This window comes from Budorcas taxicolor, chromosome 2 (genome assembly GCF_023091745.1).
Source record: "Budorcas taxicolor isolate Tak-1 chromosome 2, Takin1.1, whole genome shotgun sequence".
Taxonomy (NCBI): domain Eukaryota; kingdom Metazoa; phylum Chordata; class Mammalia; order Artiodactyla; family Bovidae; genus Budorcas; species Budorcas taxicolor.
In genome coordinates this window covers 81,508,462-81,522,729 of record NC_068911.1, presented here as the reverse complement: position 1 = coordinate 81,522,729, position 14,268 = coordinate 81,508,462, and the positions used below count along the sequence as shown (strand labels likewise).

Genomic DNA, 14,268 nt, shown 5'->3' with positions numbered 1-14,268 from the left:
ATATTTGAAAATGATATAAACCATTTGGAATCATGATTGGTAGTTAAGTTGAATTTGGGCTAAAACACTAAGTTTTAGTAGTAGTAGTCTGTATTTTTATACAGCATTCTCGGTGACGTGTAAATTAGTTCTCAACTGATTCCCAAACTGCTTTTATCAATGACAGCACTCCTGGAACAAGCCTTCCAAGGTCCTCTAAGGACAGTATTTAATTTGGATACTTAAGGTATGGTTGGCTATTGCTTTTATTATACAGTCATTACTTTAGAGCTATATGTTGTATATATGAAATAGCTAAAGTTGTATTCAGACTTGTAAATATAACTATTTCAAGTAGTTAATCTGGAAGTCATATATTTGCATGTGCTTTTTAAGCTTCATCCATGCTGTTTACTGCACTGAGCGATATATAGGGCATGTTAACATTATCCAAGTAACGGCACTTTATCTCATTTATATGAACACCTCTGAGGTGCTACTTAAGTCCAAACTGATGTATTATTCATTTGTAAAGATAAGGTACAGGAATGATCCTTGAGTTAAAGGTATTTTTATATGAAAATGATATGCTATTGGAGGATGTTAAAATGCTAGTTTTGAGAGAAGTGGGAGTGTTTGTTTTATACGTTGGGATGTGAAATTATTTTCTAGACTTGGAGAGAAGGAAGTTCTATATTTACAGAATGTTTTAAAAATGAAGAGTCGTATTGAAGTTCCTGTGAGCATCATTGGTCTTCTACGAACAGGAATCTTCTGGTGTCATCCTTCAGCATTAGTTCCTGTGTACAGTGTACTCTGTATAGTTTTATTGTGTGTTTTTTTTAAGAGGCTTTTCATGAGGTTCTGCTATAACTACTATGGCTTATTTATTGTTTTCTTTAATGTTGTGGAAGTCTTACTCTTTCATTATGTAGTTTTGTTTCTGCACAACTACTGTACTTGTCTGTCTGAATAAAGACAATAGTTTGTTTTGCATTAAATGAAACAGTGGCTGAGTAGAGAAGATCCTGATGTCAGCTGTCTGCCTCACTTTAATCCTGGGCGATCGTGTCCCTAAAAGAGGGGAAAAGCCTGATTTTCAGTAATACTACAAATGCATATTTACTTTCATTTCATTTTAGAACAAGGATAATGGCGTCTAGAAATCCCAAAATATTTCAAGGTCAAAATTAGTCTTTTTGCCTGAAATGAGCATGCATGAGGAGCCTTCTAAACGTCTGTTCCAGAAATCCTGGTGTCTGTTTTTACTGGCAACATGGTGTCCAGTTTTTAGCTCTCACTTTGGTGATACATTGAACACTGTGCTGATGTGAAATTTTGTTCTTCACATGTATATTAATCTCTGAGTTAAACGTGTTTATACCCACATATTTCAGTTTCAAAGTCATATGAATGAGTGTGAACATTAAACTGTTGTGTTAAAATATCCTGACTTGGAATCTTAAGCCTAAACAACTTCAGGTTATTGTATGGTTACTGCTGTTATTAGCAAGGCTTAAGGTAAAGTATTTTCAGTCCTTATTTAAAGTCATATATTTAAATTCAAGGTCAAAAAACAAAACTGGGTAGGAGGGGAAAATCTAGTAACAGATAAGCTTATTGGATGACTTTTCCTGTGATGCTGCCAGTGTGACTATTAGAATTTACTATGATGGATGCTGAGTAAATGTATTTGGTCCAATAGTTCCAGCAAGTGCTATCTCCTTGGGAAGCTGTTGGTGAGGGCTGAGGCCCAAGCAGCAGGTATGGGTGGGGCTGCTCCTGCCGAGTCCTGCAGGGACAGTGGCCCCTAGTGCAGAGGGGCCAGGTGGTGTACTTTCCTATGGATGGTTTTAGATTTGATTTTTTGTTTGCCTGTGCTTTGTGGGTAGGAGTAGTTAGCTTTGGTTGGTTTGTAGAGAAAAACAGAACGCTTCACTTTGGTAAACTGGCATCTTAGTTTTCAGCCACTCAACTAGAAACTATCCTAGTGAAATGTAGGAAAAGAAAATCACCTTCTTTAAAACATTTAAAAGATAACAGATCTTTTATTGTGTTTTCTGTTAATGACTTCAATGATTTCTAGTAATTTTTATGTGAAAACCAGCTAGCCCTTTTGAAAAATAAGTATTATTTTATCAAAACATAAGATATCTGGTCCAATGGTGAGAGCACTACCAATTTTAACAAGTCTTTTGATGGAAATATATACTTACATTGCTTTTTTATTTGTTTTCAAATTTCAGAACAATTACAATGAGGGCTTGGGGGTAAGTACAGAGTCCTGGTCCCTCCCTGCCCTTAGAGTTTATTTAGTTTTAGCAGGCTTTGCACTAATGGCTTCCATTCTGGTGAACAACTTGCGAGAGGGAGGGAGAGGCAGTATAACCTCCGCTTACGGAACCTGAAGTCTTCTGAGTAAATGTCCGTCAGGGTGCTTGTATTAGCTATCAGCCTACTGTGTACAAATGTATAGTCACCTTAGCTTAAACTATGATGTGAGAACTTTTTAAGAACTCTATATTCTAAAAGGAGGCTAGTTTGCCACTTTATATGTTTCAGCAAAGTCAACTTAATGTATCTGTGATAATTTATGCTATCTAACTTGTACCTAGGTTTGGACAATGGGGGAAAAAAATCATTACTACCTTGCAAACTTAGAAGCTAAAAAAAGTGCTCAGTATATATATCAAAGTGATTTTCTCAATGTATTCATAAACAAATCTATACTTATTTCGCTAAAAATCTCTAGAAGGATTCCAGAGAGTTATATCAAATGAAATGTTATTAACTAGGATTTAATTATGTTCTAGTCTAGATTATTCTGATCTTTGGTTATAATGGAATATGATCTATAACAAGAATAAACTTGAGCACTGCAATCTGAAGTCAAAGTAAAACTTTCTCTATAGGTTAAGACTTTATTCACTGTTATATGAAAAGGCTTTTTAATAGGTAACTAAGTTTACAAAGTTTACCTTTAAATCACTCAACTAAGATCACAGAAAACATAAACAACACAATATAGAGTTTTATTTTTGATGGGTCTCGCTTAGCCATCGATTGATGGCCATTTTCAGAGTCCTGTTTGGTGTAAGTATCATTGAAGAAAGAACAAGATTTGTCATGGGACTGGTACGTTTCTTTTTGCTGATCCAATTTTCCATTGCTTCCTTTTCATATGAGTAGCCATCTAAAAAAAAGAAAAAAGCCACATACACAAATTATTTGCAATGTAGGAAAAGGGAAGTTAGGATCTCTAAAATGGTTATAAAAATTCCACTGCCAAGGCCTTTACTATGATTTAAGTGGTATTCTTGTCTTGTACCACTGCTCCCAAAATATTTCTGCAATGACATCCTAAATTCTACCATGTAAACTACATTAAGATTGCACAAATTACCTTGAACAGTGTCCCAAAAAAAACTAGAAAAGGGGACTTATGTTAAAAATTCAGATGCAGCACCAAGGAAGAAAGGAAATGAATCAGGTAGGAGAGAGGTAAGTGGTGGTAAAGCTACAAGGTCCGGCTGTTGCTGCCAGCTCTGTGGATCAGTTAGTGTGGCTACAGATGGGAGCAAAGAGTTCTAGGGAAGACTCAGCTTAACTTTCCAACACACTGAAAAGTCAGGGAAACAAGATGCCAAGAGATTATAGAGCGCACCCAACTATGGACTTGATAGTAAAGGCATTTACACTGCCAAAAGAAAAAAAAAGACCCACTGGCTAAGGATTTTAATACCATGTTCTTACAAACTTATTTGTACATGTAAAGGTTGGAGGTTTTGCTTCACTATTTTATACTTGTAGCTCTTTCAAACTGAAAATCTTAGTTCCTAATTACATTTACACTGTAACCTATTTGTTTTAATCTGCAATGCATACAGCTGTTGCAAACTAACAATGCCAATGTGTTACTAACAAGACTGTTAAAGATTTTAAAGACTTCTGTCACCATGATAGATTGTTTAGTCACTAAGTGGTGTCCGACTCTTTTTGTGACCCCATGGACTGGACCCGCCCCAGACTCCTCAGTCCATGGGATTCTCCAGGCAAGAATACTAGAGTGGGTAGCCTCTCCCTTCTCCAGGGGATCTTCCTGGATCAGGAATCGAACCCGCGTCTCCTGCACTGGCAGGTCAATTATTTACCGCTGAGCCACAAGGGAAGCCCCAGTTGATCCACAAGGGCTGTCTAACTGAAATTGTGTTTCAGAATCACTTGAAAAATTTTTCTGATAATGCTACTGGACATATAATGTGGTCCATTTACTTCCCTTTTTATCCTCCCAATTATTAGAGACTGGTTTGCTTTTCATGATGTATTTTTAAGTGTCTTCAAAGTAAAACTGTAAGAACAAGTCACATCAAGAAGAGTCTGTTATCTGTCCAACCCATGTAACCTCGCTTCCTTCCCATGCAGGTAACCAGTAAGTTATTGTTTACCTTTTCCTTTTGAAAATATAAGCGAATGTATGTGTGCACACACACATATATCCTTAAACATATCCTCATTCATATTCCTCTATATTCCTACGTGAAAGTTAGCATGCTCCATACTATTCTATACCCGATTGGCCTTTTTATTCCCCCACATCCCTGTATGGATGTATTAATGAACATCTGGGTTATTTCCAGTACCGTTTACAAGTAGTGCTGCAATGAACAGTCTTATCATTTGGGAGGGAATTCTAGCAGTAGGATTCGCTGCATTGAAGAATACATTCATATAATTTTGCTAGAAATGCTCGTACTTTCATAGGAATTCTACCATTCTTCCCCACTAGCAGCACTGGTTAGAGTGCCTGAATTTTCCCCAGAGCTCAGCCAAGAGACTATGTTGTCAAACTGAGTTTTTACCGGTCTCTCATGAGCATTTTAAGGGAGCTAGAACATTTTTTCATCTGTTGAAGAATCATTTGCTTTTCTTTTTCCTGTGAATGGACCATATTTTTCACTAATTTTTCTATTAGGTTGCTCTTAATTTTAGATTTATTTTTGAGATATAACTGACAAGCTTCAGGTATGCAACATAATTGTGTTTCTCAAGATTGCTTTGGTTATTTGGAGTCGTTTGATGTTTAATACACATTTTTAAATTGTTGTTATTTCTGTGAAAAATGCCATTGCAATTTTGTTAAGAGATTGCACCGAAATCTGTAGATTGCTTAGGTAGTATGGACAGTTTAATGATACTATCCATGAGCACAGAATATCTTTCCATTTATTTGTGTCTTCAATGACCTTAATGTCTTGTATTTTCAGTGTATAGATCTCTCAGTTAAATTCTTAGGTATTTCATTCTTTTTGATGCAACTGTAAATAGCATTGTTCTCTTAATTTCTCTAATTGCTTGTTACTAGTATACGGAAACACAACTGATTTTTACATAGTGACTGTGTAAACTAACTTTATTGAATTGGTTGATTAGTTATAGTTTTTTATGAACTCTTTAGGGTTTTCTATGTATGTCATCTTCAAGTTTTACTTCTTTTCCAATTTGGATGCCTTTTCTTTTTCTTGACTAAATGCACTGGCAAGGACTTCCAGTACTGTGTTGAATAAAAATGGAAAGAGTCTGCATCCTTGTCCCACATCTTTAAAGGAAGCCATTTCAGCTTTTTACTATCGAGTATGAGGTGAGCTATGGGCTTGGCATATATAACCTTTATGATTTTAAGGTAATGGCTCTCTGCCTACTCTATTGAAAGTTTTTATCATAAATGGATATTAAATTTGGGAGATAATTTTCTGCATCTGTTGAGATGTTCATATGATTTTTATCCTTCTTTTTCTTAATGTGATGCATCACACTGATTTACAGATGCTGAATAATTCTTGCATCCCTAGAATAAATCCACTTGATCATGGTGTATGATTCTTTTAATGTATTGTTGAATTCGGCTTGCTGATATTTTGTCGAGGATTTTTGCATCTACGGTTTTCAAGGATATTGACCTGAAATTTCCTTTTCCTGTGTGTTCTCATCTGATTTTGCTATCAGGGTAATGCTGGCTCATAAAATGAGTTTGTAAGTCCTCTCTTCTGTTGTTTGGACAACTTTGACAGGGATTGATATTTTTCTTGAAGTGTTCATATTCTGTGGATGAAATAAAGATTTAAATTTTTATACTTCTTCTGGCTTTTGAATCCAGGTTAGGAAGTATTCCTATTCCCAGGTTATCAAGGAGTTTACCTTCATTTTCTTCTGTAAATTCATTTTTTATATACATCTGATTCAGTTGGAATTAATGTGTAATATGACAGATTGAGCTAGTTTTATCCTTTCCCTATGACTAGCTGTCAGAATACCACTTGTTTATTTTTCCCACTGATTTAAAACTTCATTTTTATCATTCACTAAACTTCTGGATTTTAAAAAATTCTTTCCATAGTCTGTCTATTCATGTGCTGATACCACACTGTGTTCTTTACAGAGACTTTATAACATGTTCTAATATCTGGTAGGGTGCGTTGTTATGTATTCTTTGCATTGGAACCTACTAGTCACCTGCTATATATTTTTTGTAAAAAGCCTAATAGTGGCATCCTGCTGACGATGAAATCTTGCTACATTGGTATGCTAATAAGCTTTCCATGTTTTCCAATGTAGCTTTCCTTCACAGGGATGTTTTATGGTTTTCTTCATGCTGGTTTGCCTATTTCTAATATCCAATGTTTTGGTTTTGTTTTTGTAAATTAAGCCTTCCATCATACCTTTTAACTGCTTTTTGTTTACACACACAGGCACACATACCACATGAAGGCTGTATTATTGAGTCCTTGCTGATTTAACTTACTAAATGTTGATTACCCCCATTGGCTCCTTGTTAAATTCTATAATAAGATTCCTCTAGAAGACAAAAAAAGGGTGAAGGCTCCTATCAGTGTTGTGCCTAGCTGTGGACCTTTATCCGGTAAGGGTATACTCTCCAAATTTTTTTCTTTGCTTCAGTGTACGTACGCTCAAATTTGTCTTGCCTTCTTCCCTTTAGAGAGAAGGGCACCAGATGGGTAGTTCCTCCTCCTTAGAAGCCAGAGTTCTGAGAGACCGTATGAGGTTTTAATAACCTCAACTTATTCCCTCTTTTCTGAGTCCAAGAGGACACAGATGCTTTCTGCAGATACTGTTACCACCTTTTGTTTTTGAGATATAATCCACATACCATAAAATCTATCCTTTTAAGTATATACAATTCAGGGGTTCTTAGTATAATTCCCAGTTACGCAACCATCACCACTATCTAATTTCACATTTTCATCATTCCAGAAAGAAAGCTTACCTCTTTATGGAGTCATGGACCTCTGAACCATATTAGCAGTCACTCCTCTCCCCTAGTGACTACTAATTATTTTCTGCCTCTATGGATTTCCCTATTCTGGACATTTCTTATAAAAAGAATCATAACATGGTATTTGTTATCTGGCACATCCTTGCCATCTTCCTTTAATCATCCTAGTGGATATGAAGGTGATATCTCATTGTGGTTTTGGTGTTCACTTCCCTAATGATGCTGAGCACCTTTTCCAGTGGCTGTTGGCCATTTGTTTATCTTCTATGGGAAAAGGTCTATTCAAATCCTTTGCCTGTTTTTATCAGTTGGGATGTCTTACTATTGAGTCGTAAAAACTGTTTGCATAGGAAAATATACTCAATTTTTATTTATCAAAAGCTGATATACAAACTTATATATCATACTGGTCTATCACTGATAAATGATGTGTGTGTTAGTATTACTCTGAAATGCTGTGACTTGAGCTACAGCCAATTCATTTGCCACCAGGCTAGATACATATGATAACAGCATGTTTTTAACCTTTCAGGTGAAAGGGGCCCACTTTTGTTATTAATTTCTTACATTCCATTGTGGTGACACAGTGCTGTTTTTGTTATTTCTGGTGATATATTCAAACAGAAAGTACACTTCCTATTTTGAACCGAGAGGTATGATCAAGTCTCTTACCATGCTATGTTCCTCCTTACCTTGTTGGTAGTTTCTGCTCTGTGAAAACTTGCTGTGCTTGGGGTCTGCATAGCTAATGGTGGTTATCCTCATGGAGAATCATGGTCTCCAGTGTTCTATATCATCCTGTGTCATTTTAACTTTTGGGGGTCTGAACTCTTTCACTGGCAACTATATAACCCCTTTATTTTTAGTTGCAACTATCTCATGTCTGTCTATCCTTTTATTTCTAACCTCTCTGAATCCTTGTTTTAGGTTGAATTGTACTTTGTGAACTAACCTCAAATCTTGAATCTCTTTAGGGATGACTTAAGCAAAAATGTTATTATCAGTATGTTTGGTAATAGTTCTATCATTTTTTTTTAATTTTCATAGATCACTTATATAAATTCTTTCACTATAGGAGCTGTTTTCTTCCATTTTGATGCTTAGGGAGGTGTGTACTTTTCAATACTAGTTTACTTTTACACTAGTATCTCTTAAAAAGATAAGACTAAGAGTATTATCAGTATCTATTAATTCCTTACTGTAATATTCAAATTAGATAGTGGGCTTTTTCTCCCCCTCATTGTCTAAATTTCAAATAATCAATGAGCTTCTTCAACTTTTCATATTCTCTACTCTCCATGTTTCATAGTTGTATGATATCTCCATTTTTTAGAGCATATTATCATAATAGTACTTTATTACCTTTAATTCAGCTCTGGTTTTAAATGAATACTTTTTCCTTGCCTGCTTGTGAATTTTCAGTTTCTTGGGTGGTAGCAGTGAATAAAATGTCAACCCAGTCCCTCTATGGAGGTACACACTTCCTGCTATAGGGAAGTCAGTTACACTGGTCACTTGTTTACCCTAACTTTACCCTAAAGTTTAACTGTAAACTTTCTGTGGTATTATAAATAGTGATTCTTTGGAATAATCAACAGTTCCCTACTGGTAACAAATATATTCCCTGAAACATCTGTTTAACAGAGGAAGCAGGAATTCTGAGTGGATCTGCAGCATCACTAATTATGTTAGCTTTCAAACTGTCCTACCAAAGTTCATCTCAAAGCAGTAAAAAGGATTATCAGAGCTACAAAGCAAGGACCACTTCCTCGCCCCCACAGACATAGCCTGTCATGTATAATTTTAAAGGCAACCCGAGTTCCTCACTAGAGGAAAAACCTGACAATTTTAACAAGGAATACACAGTGCACATTTACGTTCAGTATTAACTGACTTTGCTTGTTTTCATTATATTTTAAAATTGACCTATGGATGAGTGCCGAAGAATTGATGCTTTTGAACTGTGGTGTTGGAGAAGACTCTTGAGAGTCCCTTGAACTGCAAGGAGATCCAACCAGTCCATTCTGAAGGAGATCAACCCTGGGATTTCTTTGGAAGGATTGATGCTAAAGCTGAAGTTCCAGTACTTTGGCCACCTGATGCAAAGAGTTGACTCATTGGAAAAGACTGATGCTGGGAGGGATTGGGGGCAGGAGGAGAAGGGGATGACAGAGGATGAGATGGCTGGATGGCATCACGGACTCGATGGACCTGAGTCTGAGTGAACTCTGGGAGTTGGTGATGGACAGGGAGGCCTGGCGTGCTGCAATTCATGGGGTCGCAAAGAGTCGGACATGACTGAGTGACTGAACTGAACTGATTCCTAAAATGGGGATGAATTGAAGGAACAATGTACTATGAAAACGATTAATACTCATACAGCTGTGTATCATTAGAGTGTTCCAAGAGGAGAGCCTGGCAGGGTATGTCCATAGGGTCGCAAAGAGTTGGACATGACTGAAGTTGATTTCCATGCACACACGCACGCAGACTGTTCCAGGGCACTGTTACCTATATTATTTAATATGTACAATTTTAAGAAGTAACTCAACCCAAGGCCTGAATAACTTTCCAAGGTCACAAAAATACAGAAAGACAGAGGTAGGATTTAAACTCAAGCAGTTTGGGTCAAGAATCTATGCCTCTTAATCTACATGCTAAATCAAATTTCCAGAATGACAAATATAACTTGGAATTTTGAAGGAAAAAAAACAACCTCTTATGAAAAGGTTACAGCATTAAGACAATGCAGAATGGAAGACTGCTAAGCAGGGAGGAGAAGCTATATACAATGAGAATAACAAAGTTTTCCAGAAATGATAAAAGGCACAGAATTCATTCAAGAAGTAGTGGACCCTGAACAAGAGAAATAAAAATACACACCTGTCTAAAACAAAAAAAATCAGAAACTGACATTATGTTTGTATTTAATAGATGCCAAAGAATGTACTCTCAATAGATAATAGAGAAAATGCTGATTTTTCTCTAAATATGTCACAAAGTACTTAACATTTACTAGGTTTTTACTAAAAATTAACATATTTAAATGTTCAGAGTAGACAAAAACCCTGACTAGTGCAAAGCTGTTATTCCTACTCATTCCATCCCCAAATTAAGTTTTTAAAGTTTCTGTAATTATAAAAATGTCAATAAGATTGTCTTTTGAGGCACAACAAAGTAATTCTAAAATTTATCTGGAGGTCAAAATGGACAAAAATTGGACAATATTTAAAAAATAAAGGTAAGCATAATTAAACTATGGCAGTGCCTATAAGGGGAGAAGGCAATGGCACCCCACTCCAGTACTCTTGCCTGGGGAATCCCATGGACGGAGAAGCCTGGTAGGCTGCAGTCCATGGGGTCTCTAAGAGTCGGACACGACTGAGCGACTTCACTTTCACTTTCATGCATTGGAGAAGGAAATGGCAACCCACTCCAGTGTGCTTGCCTGGAGAATCCCAGGGACGGGGAAGCCTGATGGGCTGCCGTCTATGGGGTTGCACAGAGTCAGACATGACTGAAGCAACTTAGCAGCAGCAACAGCAGCAGTGCCTATAAGTATGAAGAATGAATCCAACAGAAATATTTAACTGTATATAACAATATGCCTGTGGATGTTTCTCTATAGAATGAATGGAGAACTGTCTTAACAGAGTAGGTTAATTTATGCAACGTTCATACCATAAGATACCGTCCTGCAGTTGAGAATGAAGTAGTTCTGAATATACTAACAAGGGAATACTGACATATATTAAGTAAATTTAAAAATTTAAATATATCATCCCATATAACAAGAAAAATATTTGGAAGGATATACTGGCGTATGGGAGAGGCCCCACATTTTAAAAACATTTATGCTGCTTAAGTGTTTTTCATCACTGCACACATAAGGACAGATTTAAAAGGACAGATGAAAAAATACTGTAAGAATGCTGAAATATAGGCAGAAATGGGTCTTAAATTTTTTTTCTGAGACGGTTAACTCAACAGATACAAGGTACAGGTCATCCAAAATACCATGGTCGGGGGGAGGACACATGATCAATCCAGGAAAGAAGAGTGAAAGGTGAACTAGGAGAAGAAAAACTGTTTGATTCTATTAAAGATATTCTTGGGCTTCCCTTGTGGCTCAGCTCGTGAAGAATCTGCCTGCAGTACGGGAAACTGGGGTTCAAGATCCCCTGAAGAAGGGAAAGGCTACCCACTGCGGTATTCTTGCCTGGAGAATTCCATGGGTTGTATAGTCCATGGGGTCGCAAAGAGTCGGACACAACTGAGTGACTTTTTACTTCACTTTCATTAAAGATAGTTAATTAAAAAAATTCAGTTCTAATCTTCTCCACAAGGAACACTTCTAAAACAAAGTAACACAGTAAAGCTAAAAATAAACTGATGGTGACTTGCTGGGGATTATGTTATTCAGGTTATTAAATAACCCAAAGGTTATTTACTGTGTAAGTCCATCCATATAAGAATATGAGATGACAAAATGTTAGAAACAGGACAGACTGGGGTGGAGGTGAGAAGAGAGCAAGTCAGGTGATGTATGTAGTTATAAAAAGGTATTAAGAAGGGTCCTTGTGGGTTTGGAACTGTTTTGTCTTGACTTGGTGGTTAATACTCAAAACCTCCAATAGGGGCAAAACTGTATACAACTTAATGCACTTCTGGGGAAAACTAAGAATTGTGAATTGCATCAGTGTTAATAGCCTCGTTGTAATATTATAGTGTCATCTGCAAAATGCTGCCAGTGAAGGAACTGGGAAAAGTGCAAGATATCTCTTATTTCTTAAGGAAAGGAATGTGAATCTACAATTGCGTCAATAGTAAAGTTTAAAAATAAATGGTACCACAGTGGTTAAAATGAAAAACAATAGTAAATGTACGGAAAGCTGCGGAGCAACTGGAATCCTCTCACTGCTAGTAGAAGTATAAACTGATTCAACCACTCTTGATAACTATATATCCATTCCTAGGAATATACCCAATAGAAATGCATATGTATATTCACTCAAAAGATGATGAAAGGTTCCTGGCAGCACTTGTATAACAGCCAACAATGACTACCAACAGTAGAATGAATAAATAAACTGTATATTCACACATGAGAATGAACAGATTACTGCCTTGTGCAACAACAAGATCATACAAACATGATACTTAAAGCAGCTGACCCCAAAGAGACGTGCTTTTCAGCAAAGAAAACTATAGACAAAATGAAAATATTTATAGACTGGGAGAAAATATTTGCAAATGATGTGACCGACAAGGGCTTAACTAAGATACACAAACAGCTCATACATCTCAATCAATAACTTAAAATCCAGTCAAAAAATGGGCAGAAGACATACAGATAGCCAGCAAGCATCTGAAAAGATGATCAACATCACTAATTATTAGAGAAATGCAAATAAAAATTACAGTGAGGTATCTCATACCAGTCAGAATGGCCATCATCAAAAAGTCTACAAATAATGCTGGATGGAGTGTAGAGAAAAAGGAACCCTTCTACACTGTTGGTGGCAATGTGAACTGGTGCAGATACTATAGAAAGCAATATGGGGTTCCTCAAACTAAAAATGGAACTACTATATAAGCCAGCAATCCTACTCCTGGGCATATATCCAGATAAAACTATAACTCAAAAAGATACACACACCATGTTAATAGCAACATATTTACAATATTCAAGACATGGAAACAAGCTAAATGTTCACTGACAGATGAATGGACAAAGAAGATAAGGTACATATATACAATGGACTGTTACCCCCAAAAATGCAATGTTGTTTATAGCAACATGTATGGATCTAAAGATCATACTAAGTCAAAAAGAAAAATACAGTATCACATGTGGAATCTAGAATAAATATGTCTACAAACAAAAATAGACTTACATGTGGCTGTCAAGAGGGAGGGAAGGATGGGGAGTTTCGGATTAGCAGATGCAATCTGTTATATACGGGATGGATAAACAACAAAATCCTACTATGTAGTACAAGGAACTATCTATATTCAATCACCTGTGATAAGCCATAATGGAAAAGAATATGAAAAAGTTTATGTAGTTATAAGAATCACTTTTCTGTACATTAGAAATTAACACTGTAAATCAACTAGACTTCATAGACTACCCTTCTTGACTTTTTCTTATGTGAAAGTTCAAGATGTACACTTATGTTTATTTTAAATACTTAAAATGAAAGAAGCATACCATGGAGCTATTAAGAAAGAAAAGAAAGCCAAGACTAAAATGAATGAGACAAAATTCGAGACAAAATACATTAAGTGATTCCAGTAAGAATATTTTAAGATGATAAAAAATTCAAATCTAGCAATATGTGAAGAGGGTAATTCAGATTCCCAGCCATGACCCCCATACACACACACACACAGACACACAACAAATTTAACAAAGTTGCAGGATATAAACTCAAGATATAAAAGTTGTGTATAGAGGGCACATCTCAACATAACAAAGTCCATTTATGAAAAACTCACAGCTAACGTCATACACATTGGATAAAAGCTGAAAGCCTTTCCTCTAAAATCATAGACAAGGATGTCCACACTCTTGCCACATGTATTTAACACAGTATTAAAAGTTCAAGCCACAGCAATCTGACAAGAAAAGAAAAGGCAACCAAGCTGCCAGGGAAGAAGGAAAACCCACATCTGCAGATGACAGGATACTATATATAGAATAACCCTAAAGTCTCCACCAAAAAAGTAGAATAAAATAAGTAAGCCTACAGGATACAGAAATATCTGTTGCCTTTCTATATGTTAATAACAAGCTATCAGAAAAAGCACAAAAACAATCCTATTTAAAATTTCATCAAGAAGGATCACATACCATGATCAAGTGGGTTATATCCTGAGCATGAATACACACAAATCAATCAATGTGAGACACAAAATAAGAAACTGAAAGATAAAAACTATATGGCAATCTCAATAGATGCAGGAAAAGCTTTCATCAAAATTCAACAACTATA

The 14,268-nt window shown here is 36.1% G+C and overlaps 1 protein-coding gene across 2 annotated transcripts in view; it reads right to left on the bottom strand.

Moving 5' to 3' along the window:
• Nucleotides 1-2,960: 2,960 nt before the first annotated feature.
• WDSUB1 (WD repeat, sterile alpha motif and U-box domain containing 1) overlaps nt 2,961-14,268 on the bottom strand; it is a 68,489-nt gene continuing 57,181 nt past the window's right edge. For both annotated transcript variants that reach the window (XM_052664096.1, XM_052664102.1), the window contains one exon: nt 2,961-3,172. In XM_052664096.1, the coding sequence (XP_052520056.1) occupies nt 3,012-3,172 (161 nt within the window). In that variant the 3' untranslated portion in view covers nt 2,961-3,011. The remainder of the gene's footprint in view (nt 3,173-14,268) is intronic.